Source organism: Paralichthys olivaceus, chromosome 3 (assembly GCF_024713975.1).
Source record: "Paralichthys olivaceus isolate ysfri-2021 chromosome 3, ASM2471397v2, whole genome shotgun sequence".
NCBI lineage: Eukaryota > Metazoa > Chordata > Actinopteri > Pleuronectiformes > Paralichthyidae > Paralichthys > Paralichthys olivaceus.
The window spans coordinates 11,869,599-11,884,016 of record NC_091095.1 but is presented as its reverse complement, the minus strand read 5'-3'; the positions used below and the strand labels follow the sequence as shown (position 1 = coordinate 11,884,016).

The window sequence follows — 14,418 nt, the reverse complement described above, 5'->3', positions numbered from 1 at the left end:
TTTCTGACTAACAAACTTCACTGCAGATGATTCATCAATTTATTGTCTGAACCCGTTAATCTACCCAGTATAGAAATTAAAAGCTGGTGGGTAGTTTGCATTATAATCATAGATTCTGAAGTACACTTATATCTGAATATACCCTAATACCTAACATTTATTATTGAACTTTTAAAGTTTGAATATAATCAAATTGAGATGGATTTCCTTCTCGTAGTTCTTTGCTAACATAAAAAGTGAAAAATAAAGTTTTTAATATTCAATAAAACACATGCAGGTTGAGATGCAGAAGTATTTTAATAAAATCAAATTGACACACAACGTTGCACAAAAAACTTTTTTGCTTTATGACAGAAAGAATCACTGTAAAATACAATAGGGATGTTTAACTGTGATATCTTAACCACATGAGTGTACTTGGCTAAGATACACTCAGCGTAGCAGCTCTTAAAGAAGCTAATGTGTAAAATATTTCTTGTAGCTTTTTAAAAGGTTGTAAGGCACAGTGATATCTAGTGGTGGAATATGATACAGCAACCAACGGATACCCCTCACCTCAGAGGGGAAACTACGGAAACCTTAAAGTCAATAAAACCGTGAAAGGACCTCTTTAGATCCAGTACATGATTTGTCCACTCTGGACTTCTGTAGAAACACGGTGGTGCAACATGGCAGACACTGTGGAAAACAACCTGCCCCCTATGTAATGATAAAGAACTAATTCTAAGGCAACACAACATCTCTTAGATTTAGGTTATAAGACACTGAAGTTATAATGAACATCAAATTGAATGTCTGCTGATAGATCCACCTTAAACCTACACACCTTTAAAGGGATGCCTACACCTGCACAGATTCAAAACCTATTAAAACCTCCGAGTGTCAGACTCACAGAGTCCACATCGTTCTGTCCGTCTCTCTCAATCAACAGCTAATGTACCAGTCCACCACCTGTCTGAAAGCCCTGTAAATCAGGGGGTTGAAGGAGCAGATCAGCCCCCCGCCACGCCTCAGCTGGGTCGTCTCCCTGTTCATGTCCCCCAGGCAGGTCACGTTGTTGTCGTAACCCTGTGACACACACCACTTGGAGTGGTCGTAGTAGGACTCGAACGGGACCGATCCCGGCAGATGAACCCTCTTGATGTTCATGACGTGTTTGGGCAGGGAGCAGTTGGAGGGCAGATCGTGACCTTGCCTCTGCCACGACTCCACCAGCAGGTCGGCATTCAGGACCTGAGCCACCCAGCCTGTGTAGATATCTGAGGGAACACCAGTGAAAGGGTTTGTTACAGATAAAAATGTGAAAAGAATTCTATATATACAAAAGTCAACCTGGTTATGACGTTACAAAAATGTGGTGTTTTAAATAATATGTTTTATCTTGTTTTGGAGATTTCTCAAAATATAAAGAGAATTAACGTATGATAAGCTTATAAAATCATTTCTGTTTGAATTTAGTGTTTGAAACAAATAGCAAAGTTGTAGGGCAAAACTGGAAATTCATTTTTATCACTTTAATATCTGATTATTAAATGTGATTATGTTGTAATGAGTGTGGCGATAAATGTTTTAAATGAGCAATGTCAAAAATGTACCCTGAATTTCTTTGTTTGCCTTTCACTAGAAATCAAATGAGACAATAAAATGGGAAATCAAGTGCACACAACTGTCCATAATAATATATAAAGTGAACAGCAGATCGCAATCCCAAACCATCAGGATCAGAGGGTTCTTTTGAACAACTAACGTGGGGTGAGTTCATTCACTTCTCTGTTCTGAGACGATAATGTGTACATCTGATAAGAGTGACTGTGGCATGTGAAATGTGCACACAACACAGTGGCTAGTTGTTTTGGCAGAGTTCCATAGTTTAAAACTGCAGTTTAGATTGTTTTTGGGGGGTAAATGTTCAGGCGACAAAGTGCTTTGTGTATTTCAATGGGTACATCTGCAGGGTACAGACGTTAATGTGCGACATGCATGAGGAATACTTAACCATCTACGAAGTGTTCTGATTTGACAAAACTGACAAACTTTTCTCCCTGGACTGAGACGAGCTGCTGCGCTCTCTTATCGGAGGTCAGCAGTGGTTTGGAGCCGTCACATAACTGGGCCAACTGAGGCAGGTCAGCCGAGAACGCAGCCGGTACAGAGCAGTTATAGAAACGTGGGTAGAGATACACCAGCTGCTTTGCTAGAGAGGGAGGGGAATGGGTCACACAGAAGAAAGGAGTGAGACATTATGATTACTGTGGTAAAAAACTACAGCCAGAAAACACTAAACTCTCACTCAGAAGAGCACAAGGCTCAACATTCACATTTCAGTTCATTAGATTTTTATTTGGAGCTGCATCAATTTATAATTAAACTTAAGTCTCTTTTCATTAAGATCTCTGAGAAATAAAGGAAAATGTAGAATACTGCCATATCTCACAAAGTTAAAGAAAGTGAAAAAAAGTCTTGGAAGCACGCCCCGATTTGGAACCGCACCAAATTTTAATGAAATCTTTCTTGGGTCATGCTCTACCCCCTTTACACGATTTACTAATCCTGCTAACTAAATAAAAAACAAACTGAGACAAAGTCGTGACTATGCTTATTTGTTCTGGTTTAACTGGATTTCTGCTTTATTGACAGTATCAAGATGCTTGAATGAACACTAGATGCATTACATCTGACTGTGTGTTGACTGTCTCTGAATATAGATGTTCCTTTGAGAGACCACAGCTACATAGAACAACTCTTTATACACTGTCTTTATTAAATGAATGCATGATGCTTTTTACACAATCCAAAAATTTGATTTACACCATCTACCTTATTGAACACAAGCAATATTTCTCTACTATAAGATTGGATGTGTTCGACTTCACTGTCCATTCTCAGTCTAAGTGCTGGAGGTTTATATTTTCCATGTGTAAGCTGCAGACTGGATCATGATAATTGATTTAACTCAGACTTTAAAACATCTTTGTACAAATTCTACTGCGGTGTGTAAACACATGAATGTCTGCATGTAAAAAAATTACTAACAGCTTTACATAAGGCCCGATCACAGGGCAAACATTTTCTTGTTTTTGAGCAAACAGAGAATTTTGTAACCTCCAGTCTGGGATGTGTGCGGAGCAGGAGTAAGTCAAGCTGTGTTGCTTCATCAGCGTTCACTCACCTACATGGAGAAACTGTTCATACTGGTAGGTCATACACAGAGCAGTCTGGCCATTGACTTTGCCGGAGGAGGGGTAAAGGTAGCCTCTCTCCGGGAACGAGGGGAAATGGGGAACGGTGTGCGACAGCCAGAAACCTTGAGAGCGGTCAAAGAGCAGCCCCCCTGCAGAATACATACAAACAACTCTTTAGCACAAAAGCACCAACAATGCCACACATACATGACAACCAGCACGCACACACACACAAACTTCCATCAAAGTCAGCTCAGAGTCAACAGTAGTTATCACACAGATGCTCTTTGACCATTTCCTCCCCCTAATACTAAATTATCGATCTGTGCTTTTTTGCAAAATCATTGCACTGAAAGGCAGCTGCCTGGAAATATACACAGGTCCCTGAATGCACCGCTTTGTAAAATAAGTCTTAAGAGTAAAACCCTCCAGACATCTACTGTATACACATGTACAGTTACAGTAGGTCTAAGGACAGATATAACTACATAAACTGAGCTGTAAATTCTGTCGTAATGCACTTTTGCATCTTTTACATATTGTAATAGTAGATAATGACCCACTGAGTGTTACCAGCATTTTCATACACCCACAATTCAAACTCAGCTCAGTGAAATCAAAGCAAGATCCTCAAAACTAATGAATACAAAGTTGAATATTGTTTCATCCACTGCACCTTTAGTGTGTCCATAGCTTTGGATGTAATCCATGAATGGTGGAGCATCATTGTAGAGTGCATAGGCTGAGTTGTTAGACTGTGAAAAAATGTGGTTCATACATATAGAGTTACACTTTTTACTTTAACATGTCACTTTTTTTTTTTACTTCTAACTGCTGCTGTTTTTCATTAGGTCTATATTAATCATCATCATCATATTTGTAATAATTATAATAAGCTTTAAATAAAAAATTTAAGGAAAATCAAATCAAATAACGTTATTCAAATATACATGAGTGTGGAGGCTATTTAATAAAGGATGTTTAAAAAGTTGCACATCAGCTGGTTAGTTTAGATATGGATGATTGATCAATGCCATGTATTTAGTCTGATTTTCAATATGAGTTGATGTTTGTCTTATATTCCATTTATTTTCTCAACAACTTTTGTTTGTACATTTTCTTTCCTTTTTCCTTATTAATGGTAAAATAAAAATATTGTAAGAATGCTACACACATGAATATCTTCATATAAGTGTAAATCTGCATCATATAATACAAATGGCATGAGAAGGGACAGTGTCATTTACAGTATGTTATGAGGAAGCTTGTTAATGGGCAGCTTCAGTTCAGTTCCCCATAGAATACAGGAGTGCCGACTCAGAAAACCGGCACCAACACAGAAACAGGAACTCTGATCCGGGGTCTCTATCGACCGACACGCTGGGATCAGTGTTTGAAACCAGCCAGAAGAACGGGGACATGATCTCACCTTGTAGGCCTCACCCACGTAAATCTGGTTGAGTGTGTTCGCGACGGCTCCTTGACTGATGTTAATCATGAATTTACTCATCTGCCAGCTCTTGACTGAAGAGTCCAGGTACATGTAGTCCACACCACTGCCCACCTCGCCGATCTTACACCTGGGCAGCTTGTAGATGATAAACCTGCAGAGGATGAAGGGGTAAATATATAACAGAGAACAAATTGGGAATATAGAACAGATTATAAACAGATTATATCAGTTTGATGGCTCAATATAGCAAAACATTGTATCAACAATATCATTTCTCTGCAAAAAGACAGAAGACATTTAATTTACTATAACTGAAAATACCAGTAGCACATCTATCCTGCCATTAAAGCTTCATTGTTGCTGTTACATTTCCATGTAAAATATCAACTCACCAATCAACAGGTTCACCAGCTTCATTTCTACAGGAAATCTCAGTGCCACAAACTGCGTGACACAAAAACAAGATAACAATCTGACAGCATACACTGAAGTGAGAGGTCATCCTGAATGTCCTCTGCTGCTGAGGTAACCCCTGCTGTGAACAGACAAGATGAATCTGAAGGCTTTTGTTAGTGCATCAGCTTCATGATGATCCAACACAGGATCCAACACATCTGCCTGCATATGCAAAAGAGGAAGTCATGAGAGGTGAGGGGGGAGCAAAATAAAATTCAAGTATTTGCATCCTCCTCGACAGGCTCCTCGAGAATCTTTATATTGTAGCTTTGCTTGAAAAAAATTTGGGTTTTCTATATTTTTAAGTCTTTATTTGTTTTGCAGTGTTGCACCTGTTGACACCTGCTCGATACAACCAAAGTAAATTTTTATTATTAACAATGAAACTGAGCTGAAAACCACAAGCATCTGACCTATCATCCTATTTTTACATCATCTGTGACAGTGATTGAGGGGAACTGAGATCAAACTTGATGTAAATTCAAGCTGTGTAGTTACCTTTTTATAGACTGTGATAATTACCTTTCTCATTTGTGTTTCCAACTTATTTCAGATGAAGTCAAACATAAACTGTTAAATGTTAAATTCATGACACAGAACCCAGAAATCCATAAGGTAAACATCACAAAACTTTTCAATGTGAGAGAATTTATTCAATTTAAAAGCTTAAACTCGTTCTTACATTTATTGAAAAAATGTGGTTTTGTGGTCACTTCCTCTAAACATCATGAGAAGGAAAAGTCCCGCATTCAAAACCCTGCATCAGTAAAAACAAAAAATTTGAAGTATGAAGTTAAAAAGCCCAATGTGATGGATCTATAACGATATATGACACTGTAGGTTATCTAGTGTTTGTGCATTAGAGTTTGGACCCCTGTTAAAAACCTGAAACATGAAAGGACTGATGGGGATGAAAACAAGGAAAATCAAAGTTCTGCTGACCCAATATTCAATTTATATGAATGTTTGACCTCGTTGGGCCTTGAACAGTTGTGAAAAGGGGAAATTGCTCTTTAGTGGTTCTACACCCTCACCCAGGGGACCCAGTTGGGGATGATTCAAATTGATTAAATTCATAGATTAATAGTCATCAGGGTTTTAAAAGGCATTGTTAGAACTGTGGTTTCAGATTTTGTTGTTGTTTTGATTTGTACATACTTCTTAGGAACTAGGAGGAAACACAGAGTAGACAAAAAGTATTGTGAAACGATTTCTGTGTTCCTGTACATGCACAAAAGGTCATTTGCATATGTAAAAGTGTACAAAGATGGAACAGGTAAAACTGGTTATATTTCACCCAACACAACATCCAATAGCGTGAGAGCCAATGTTGCACAACCCTCTCTATAAAAACCTCCTCTCTCAGTTGAGACAGGTTTTGCTGGGAGGGGGACATACCATGGCAGCAGAGCAGGTAACAGGAATTACGTTCGACACAAACGTCTTTCTCTTCTTTAACGACAGATCGTGGTCAATATGATCTATAGGTGATCAGAAGCTACTTTCACTGATTCAGTTTTGGAGTTTGCCTCATCTTTGGGGTCAGTGTCCATGAAGTCAAACCTAGTGCTCTGCAGGTGTTAGAGCTGTGAAAAACTGCATATACATATTTATTTTACATGTTTCTGACTCTGTACACACCAAGAATCAAATAATAATGTTTAGCTGAAGTTCTGATATTGCAGTAGATATTGTAGAATATTTATTTGTACATTTACAGCAAATTTGAAATATAAAACAGTTTGAAATATCAGAATATGACTGTTTACATCACCCTGAACTGCAGCATGTCTGACTGTGTGTGCAGAACGCGGAGTTTGTGCGAACAGGCTATGGCAAGAACTCAGTGAAGGTGCTGGTCATCAGGAGAGAGGGGAGCCACCACTCCATCATCGAGCTGAAAGCTGATGTGGAGCTCACACTCAAAACACGCAAGGATTATCTGGTCGGAGACAACGCAGACATCATCCCCACCGACACCATCAAGAACACCGTCCATGCCCTGGCCAAGCTCAAGGGGGTAGGTCGCCCATTTTAAACACAAAGAATAAGTTAGTCTCAATATCTCTTTATACTAATGAACAAATACAGTTTCACATGCTCTTGAAATCACCTTGTGCCACTACACTTTACTCAAGTACATTTCTGTAGTGAAAGATGTATATTATGTACAAACTCTGTAACGTATTGCTAATTAGCATAGTATTTCATAAGAGCAACTTCAACCTTCATGTAAAATGATAAACCCCTGATATCCACAATTAAAAACAAACAGAATAAATATCTAAATATGAAAATATGAAAACAATCTTAGCACGATTATGTTTGTGAGCTATAGTGGAAATAAGGCCAGACAATATTTAATGTTATAAAAGCCATATAGAAATAGCTAAATAATAGAAATGAAAAAAGGCAAACTTGATGATATGATTCATATTAGTTTTCAAAATCAAATAAAAACCCCCAAAGAGGATTAAACCTTTGTTTTATTCTCCATAAGGTGGTGATGTTGAACACGCAGTTCTTCTAGCCTACATCTACTTACTGATATATTTTAAAGCTGAATTTACTACATACTGAGTAACTTAGACTTTGAATTAAATATTATCCTCCTCCGCCATAAAACAAGTTGAATAAAAGAGCAGAGATGTTACATTCAATGACACAACCCCATCACTGTTTATACAAGTTGTAATGAGGGAAAAAACCCAAAAACCTTTCAGTTTCAGTTTTCTGGACAAGACAGAGTCGTAGACGTGGTCTTCACATGTTTATGACGTGGTTTACCACTTTACAAGTTACAATTGTTCACCCACAGCTAAAGGACACAATGGCTCATTAACATCGAGGGCAAACAAACCATGTTAATAAATACTTTGTCCAATTAGGAATTCAACTTTCCACTTCTTCCTGTTTCCATTCATCTCAGATTACACTGCTCCTCCTAACACTGGGATGTTTTTAATCTGCAGCCTCTCACAGTTCTTTTTATATATGTGCATCTCTTCAGGTAAAGACTATCGAGCAGTTCTCCCTGGACATCTGTAACCATTTCCTGACCTCTTTCAACCATGTGCTGCGGGCCAAAGTTTACATGGAGGAGGCCCCGTGGAAAAGGCTAGAGAAGGTAAAAGGCAGGATTCAGTCATCAAAACTTCTGTGTGTCTTTCTGATGGCAGAGTGTGCAAAGTGCCATCTAATCAAACAATTTAAAGGAGAACTTACGTATTCCTGAGAATGCTGTCATTCCAGAAACTCCAGACAGGCACCTCCTGTGTTGCTGCAGTGGTGTGGAGGTGTACTCTGGTACTATGTGACAGCACTGCTGGCTACTAAAGGGCACAGCTTTGACCACTATAACCAGTTGAGACTGTTGAAATATTCATCATCAACCTAAGATGCAGATTTTTTCTCCCTCTCAGAATGGAGTAGAACACTCTCATGCATTTATCCTCAGCCCAGATGCTTGTCGCTTCTGCGATGTTGAACAGAATCTCAATGGTAAACACATGCATGCACACACACAAATAGTATTTTAATATTTAAGATTGAAAAAGAAACAATTCAGAAATGATTTGCATTTGTTTACATTTTAAAACAAATTTCAAGTCCTATATATTTGATTGAGTCTGAGGTCACATTACCTATACCTGCATATTTGGACGTCTGGTCCAGGTACTGAGACACATAACTACACCCACCCAGCAGAGGGACACACCTCTACCTGCTCAGTCTGCTACTGCTCAGGGGTACACAGCTACAACTTTCTGGAGCTTCGTCAGTATGTGTTTCTGATTCACACTCTGGCTCTGTGCCCCACACAGGCGTCCCAGTGGTTCACAGCGGGGTGAAGAACATGACGGTGCTGAAAACCACCCAGTCTGGCTTCGAGGGTTTCCTCCGGGATCGCTTCACTACTCTTCAAGAGACCAAAGACAGGTGTTTCTGCACCTCTGTCTACACAAGGTGGCGCTACAACAAGGTTCAGGATGTCAACTTTGACGCTGCATGGCAAGTATCTGGTTAAGAGTTTTGAAGGAGAACACAACATTCACGAAATGTGTTAGCTGTTGGCATGACAGAGAGAAGTAACAACACAAAGAAGAAATTACCGGATGCTTCCAACGAATCAAATATAAAGAATAATCCTACAAGTCTAATTACATACTTTCTCCATCGAGTGATCATTACGTCTCTTCTTTTGTAGGACGTGTGTGAAGGGGACCATTATTGAAAAGTTTGCTGGACCCTACGATAGTGGAGAGTTCTCACCGTCTGTGCAGAAGACCCTTTATGAGACACAGGTTCTGGTCCTGGACAGAATTCCTGAGGTACGTCCACATTTACATCAGCGACACATCGACTTCTTCACAACCATTTGTGGATACATGAGCGTTACAGTCAATATGTACACGGCAAAGATTCGAAACATAAAAACTAACATTTACTTTCAAAGAAGAGAAGAGAATCTGTCTTTTCTCTAGTCTCACAACATGAGCACCAAGATTTTAAGTTCAATACTACGCCACGCACAGTTTAACACAAGCTCATTCAGAAAACTCTGTAAAGTGAAGCATTGTGTCTTTCAGGTGGAGGAAATAGAGATCGTCATGCCCAACCAGCATTACTTCACCATTGACATGACCAAAATGGGTCTGTCCAACAAAGATGAAGTGAGTTTTTTAGACAGTGAATCTTACAGTGTTGGTAATGAAATTATTGGATAATATCTTATTGTGTTTTTCCTCCTCACAGGTACTTCTTCCCCTGGATAACCCGTCAGGAAACATCACAGGGACAGTGCGCAGGAAAGAGCGAGCAAAGCTGTGAAGGCGCCAGTGATCAAGCTGTCATCCAAATATGAAATTTTCAATGATAAATAAGTCAGCATTTGAAGACCCGTTCAAATACTTGTGTCAAGATTACAACTGACAGCTCAACATTTCCCAAACGCGATAAAAGCTTTTGACCGTGTTATGTGAATATGAGAGTAAAAAGAAATAAAAGAAATCCATGGCCATTAAAGTTCATCTGATGTTGTTCTTTGGTGAGAAAAGAGCACCATTTATTGCAAATCTTTGCTTCAGATATTCAAACTCCAGTGTTATGTTGCACATATACATTAGTCATACACACTTCAATACAGTTGTGACAAAATGCTGAGAGCACCACAGGTAGGAAATATAATAATAAGAATATATATACACATAAATATTTTTCATGTTAGGAGCCTCTGGCCTGGATAATCAACGTGGCTTTTTGTGTCTGAAAAAAAAGCTTTATTTTTACATGCGAAGGACGAATCATGGACTCAGCTGCTCAGCTTCGAGCATAAAAAATGATTTTGGGGCAAAATGGGACGCATCAGAATAATTGTCTGCATGTATCAAAGTGTTCAGGAAACACAGAACAAACATGGTTTTGAACTATATCATCTTATCTACAAATACGTCTAAACAAACAGATTAATTCAATTCAGCCTCCTAAATTTTTCTTCTTTGAAATAAAAGCACACACTCAGACAAATAAAATACATATCTCAAGCAGCAGAATTAAGAATGGCTGAAAGGGTAAACAGCTGATTGGACTCCATGTTCAACCCATTTTTGGGGTCCATGCTTATAAAAAACATACAGCATTTAAATCCTGTTATGGTGCCACTGTGACAAGAGGAATCTGTGACGCGGCAGCTAACCTGGGATCTCCTGACGGGATGATTGTCGCTGAGGTGGGATGCTGGGGACAGCATGCGCTGCTACGACGCATTGCTCTTCAGGTGTTGAGTCTGCAGCGGCTTCACGTGATACTCATAGATCTTCAGCGCCGGGCCGAGCTTTATCGACAGCCCCGTCAAGACGTCGTTACGCGTCATCAGGAGCAGGGACTTGCCATCGATTTCCTGTCGGGTGCAGAGAGAAATACCTGATTGACATCCTACTTTGTTTTCATCGTGTGATCGGAATTTTGAGCAGAGCACCAACCTGATCCTGGAAAGCCGTGGCTTGTTCCTCAAACCCCGTAGCTTTGAAGTAGTTGACGACATCAGCCACCCCCCAGTTGGCAGGGTCGGGCATCTGACCATTCTCCACTGGGCTGTGGGGTCGAGGGAAAACAGATTCATCTTAATGTGCAGTGAACTGTAAAAGTGGTTTAACACATTCATTCAAATCTGTCAATGCACAATGTGTTATACATGGAGATAATACCTTTTGGTGTCAACAGAGCCGTTTGCCTTTTCTTCCATTCCGGCTGTACAAAAAATAAGAGATATGCACACACACAGAATGTTAGAATCAAATCAGTCATGCTACAACAATGATTTTATTTATTTAGAATTTTAAACGTTATTTAAAAATTCGATAAACCACTTGATTCAATCATATTTTAATCGGTGAATAATCTAGCAATATATTTTTCCACAATCAATCAATTTTGATCAAATATTGAAGTGTAGAACATTTTTCTCATGTTCCCAGAGTCACTTTACTAAATTACCAGACGCCTGAACCATTAACATTTCAGCATTAATTCAATTATTTTTTATATATATATTACTTATATCCTTTACCCTAAAGTGTGACCTGCTTTGTTTGTAAGATAAAAAAATATGTCAATTTAGCAAATATGAATGATGCGGAAAGATTGATTTGGCTGTATACCTGTGAATAAGGTTGGATGATGCATAAAATGATATCAAGATAAAAATGTTCCTATCAGTCGATAATGAAAATTATCACAAGAAATAAATCACGATTAAGTTTTTTTCTGCTGAGAGAAGATTCTAAACTCTTCTTCATGAGCAGAGAATGACAAACAATAAATAAACCTCTTACACATGCAATGTAGATGAATTTTGTGTTACACCTCCTCACGGCACTTGAAGAATGCATAATCAATATATCAATATATATATTTGACATTTATATTGATATAGATTATTGCTGAATGTGATCATTTATTTTCTTTTATCGTGATTTTTTCCCTTATAACAATATAATATAATGTTTTGTAAATGTAATACCAGAAGATTGTATTTTTTATGTATACACATTTTGACGTCATTTAAAATAAATAATTTAGTATTTTTTAAGAACTTAATCTGGTGTACAAGTTTCTCAGGTGTAAACAGCTTCAAAACAAAGAGTCAGATTGGTTCAAGAATCATCATCAATCAACATTCACAGTTTCCTGTGAAAGATGTTAGAGAACAGTGTGTGGTTCAAAACCACAGTTCTACATCAGTTCTACATCTGTTCTACATCAGTTCTACATCTGTTCTACATCTGTTCTACATCTGTTCTACATCTGTTCTACGTCAGTTCTTCTACATCAGTTCTACATCTGTTCTACATCAGTTCTACATCAGTTCTACATCTGTTCTTCTACATCTGTTCTACATCTGTTCTACATCTGTTCTACGTCAGTTCTTCTACATCAGTTCTACATCGATTCTACATCTGTTCTACATCTGTTCTTCTACATCAGTTCTACATCTGTTCTACATCTGTTCTTCTACATCAGTTCTACATCAGTTCTACGTCAGTTCTTCTACATCAGTTCTACATCTGTTCTACATCAGTTCTACGTCAGTTCTTCTACATCAGTTCTACATCAGTTCTACATCTGTTCTTCTACGTCTGTTCTACATCAGTTCTACATCTGTTCTTCTACATCTGTTCTTCTACATCAGATCTTCTACATCAGATGTCACCAAACTCCTGCAGCTTCATGTCTAGTCTCTGGTCGAGCTTTAATGAATGAACGAGCTCACGTCTCTTACAATCTGTAACGTTGCAGTAATTTCTCATCAGACGTCTTCTCTGGCAGAACTTAGTGAGTTGGCAGTTCAGACACCATCATTGTTGCTGTGGTCGTCTCTCATTTACCGGAAGTCTCCACTGGAAGAAGCAGAGACACGGTGCTGTGGTTGAGACGGAAATAAAAAATATACCAATGATAGAACAACAGTTCCAGAGTAAAAGTAAACTGCTGCTGTGTCCGTGTGACAGCGAGGAAAAACCACGATCTGGAGCTAAATGAAATAAAGCAGAGAAACAGAGCACAAACCGAGAACCAGCTTCGACAGCCTCAGACATGGATCCGGTGTGAACACAGCTCGACACGGAGCCGCGAGGACGCTCCGCCGCGCTCCATGTCACCAGCTAAGGTTTCATCCCTGCTCCTCCGCGTCTCGTCTTAAGCTAGTTAGCTGGTTTAGCTAATACAAATTTGAAGTTACCTTATTTTTGGATGATTCCTGCTTGACAGCGACGGTTCGTCCGCGAGGAGCGAGTCGTTCAGTCAGCACGATGTTTCCTAACCCCTCCGAGATTTTTACTAAGCGATAAACTGCTAAATTCAATTGATAAAATCAAGATTTAATCAAGTAATACCAAGTGGAAGCTCTTCATCGGTTCAGCCGTCTTCGCCCACATGACAATAGAGCATCATGGGGAATGTAGTTTTTTTTTTCTTTTTTTCCCGTTGAGTGACAGCAGTTGTAGTTTCAACCACCACCACAGTACCCCCCTCCCCCACACACACAGAGCAGTGTTTATCACCTTTTTTAATAAAAAGAATTTATTATAGTGACATATCCTCTGTTACATAAAGTCTGCTACAGCAAAGTATACTCCCCTTGCAAACACAAGTAAATATGGGTGGGAAAATCAAACAAAACAAAACAAAACAAAACGTGTCAACCTTGTAAATGATGTGCAAAATATCCCACAAACTAAATACAGACACATTTCAGATGACTGATCCCACACCGGCACGTGTGACTACAGCTAAACGAAGAACTCAAACTGGTTTCCTTCAAAAACAAATACCTGGAGGAGTGTGAAGTGGCTCAGGGAACAAAGTGCCGTCATTTACATCAAATAGGACGTTATCACACACATGGGGAGAAATGACACCGAGGAAAGATCTGTGGATTTCCTATACTCACTCTCTGGGATGATTTACACACAGGCAGCTTGGACTGAAACATGCTGAATTCCCAGATATAGTTTTCAAAGTATGTCCAAATAAATAAAAAAAAAGAGAAAAGAACTGCCATTGATTCCGCAATTACATTCTGCTCAACCTTTAAACTAGGAAAACAATGCTGCATCCAGTTTAAGGAAAACTGATTTCATAAGTAATAAAACGAAAAAGCATAAGAAAAAAAAATTTCAACTAAAAGCATATCATTTTAAAGAGGCATCGGTGTGCATTAACTGTTGTGAATATGTTTATTCTATAAATCTTATAGGGAAAATGAAAAAAAAAGTTGTACAAATAAATAATCCAATATTTTCATTGTTTATTACATTTTAGGGAATA

The 14,418-nt window shown here is 38.7% G+C and overlaps 3 protein-coding genes across 7 annotated transcripts; 1 reads left to right on the top strand and 2 right to left on the bottom strand.

Annotated features, from left to right (window-relative positions):
- Positions 1-278: 278 nt before the first annotated feature.
- Positions 279-5,875, bottom strand: dnase2b (deoxyribonuclease II beta). 2 transcript variants are annotated; one of them, XM_020080821.2, is made up of 6 exons: positions 5,028-5,875; positions 4,612-4,786; positions 3,859-3,937; positions 3,170-3,331; positions 1,997-2,194; positions 279-1,259 (listed from the first exon to the last, which is right to left on the bottom strand). In XM_020080821.2, exons 1-6 carry the CDS (start codon positions 5,135-5,137, stop codon positions 925-927), a joined length of 1,059 nt encoding a protein of 352 aa, XP_019936380.1. In that variant the 5' UTR covers positions 5,138-5,875; the 3' UTR covers positions 279-924. The 2 variants fall into 2 exon arrangements, with proteins under 2 accessions (XP_019936380.1, XP_019936381.1); XM_020080822.2 differs by having other exon boundaries at positions 2,035-2,194.
- Positions 5,876-6,402: 527 nt separating this feature from the next.
- uox (urate oxidase) lies at positions 6,403-10,116 on the top strand. The gene is made up of 8 exons (XM_020080422.2): positions 6,403-6,505; positions 6,899-7,111; positions 8,102-8,218; positions 8,514-8,592; positions 8,916-9,102; positions 9,299-9,422; positions 9,681-9,764; positions 9,847-10,116. The coding sequence occupies exons 1-8, from the start codon at positions 6,419-6,421 to the stop codon at positions 9,919-9,921; spliced, it is 966 nt and encodes a 321-aa protein (XP_019935981.2). The 5' UTR covers positions 6,403-6,418; the 3' UTR covers positions 9,922-10,116.
- A 1-nt stretch (position 10,117) lies between these two features.
- Positions 10,118-13,651, bottom strand: samd13 (sterile alpha motif domain containing 13). Of its 4 annotated transcripts, none has more exons than XM_020080424.2 (5): positions 13,331-13,651; positions 12,872-12,989; positions 11,298-11,340; positions 11,073-11,184; positions 10,118-10,990 (listed from the first exon to the last, which is right to left on the bottom strand). In XM_020080424.2, the coding sequence occupies exons 2-5, from the start codon at positions 12,897-12,899 to the stop codon at positions 10,847-10,849; spliced, it is 327 nt and encodes a 108-aa protein (XP_019935983.1). In that variant the 5' UTR covers positions 12,900-12,989; positions 13,331-13,651; the 3' UTR covers positions 10,118-10,846. The 4 variants fall into 4 exon arrangements, with proteins under 4 accessions (XP_019935983.1, XP_019935986.1, XP_019935984.1 ...); XM_020080427.2 differs by having other exon boundaries at positions 13,159-13,558; XM_020080425.2 differs by having other exon boundaries at positions 12,872-13,012; positions 13,331-13,558.
- Between the last annotated feature and the right edge of the window lie 767 nt (positions 13,652-14,418).

Excerpts from the sequence above, each read along its gene's own strand:
- dnase2b (XM_020080821.2), bottom strand. The coding sequence starts at position 5,137 with ATGACCTCTCACTTCAGTGTATGCTGTCAGATTGTTATCTTGTTTTTG. Across the intron at positions 2,195-3,169 it reads TGAACAGTTTCTCCATGTAG|CAAAGCAGCTGGTGTATCTC; the intron begins GTGAGTGAACGC and ends CTCCCTCTCTAG. Across the intron at positions 1,260-1,996 it reads ATCAGAACACTTCGTAGATG|ATATCTACACAGGCTGGGTG; the intron begins GTTAAGTATTCC and ends GTGTTCCCTCAG.
- uox (XM_020080422.2), top strand. The coding sequence starts at position 6,419 with ATGTTGCACAACCCTCTCTATAAAAACCTCCTCTCTCAGTTGAGACAG. Across the intron at positions 8,219-8,513 it reads CGTGGAAAAGGCTAGAGAAG|AATGGAGTAGAACACTCTCA; the intron begins GTAAAAGGCAGG and ends TCTCCCTCTCAG. Across the intron at positions 9,765-9,846 it reads GTCTGTCCAACAAAGATGAA|GTACTTCTTCCCCTGGATAA; the intron begins GTGAGTTTTTTA and ends TCCTCCTCACAG.
- samd13 (XM_020080424.2), bottom strand. The coding sequence starts at position 12,899 with ATGAGAAATTACTGCAACGTTACAGATT. Across the intron at positions 11,185-11,297 it reads GGCTCTGTTGACACCAAAAG|CCCAGTGGAGAATGGTCAGA; the intron begins GTATTATCTCCA and ends TCGACCCCACAG. Across the intron at positions 10,991-11,072 it reads CCACGGCTTTCCAGGATCAG|GAAATCGATGGCAAGTCCCT; the intron begins GTTGGTGCTCTG and ends TGCACCCGACAG.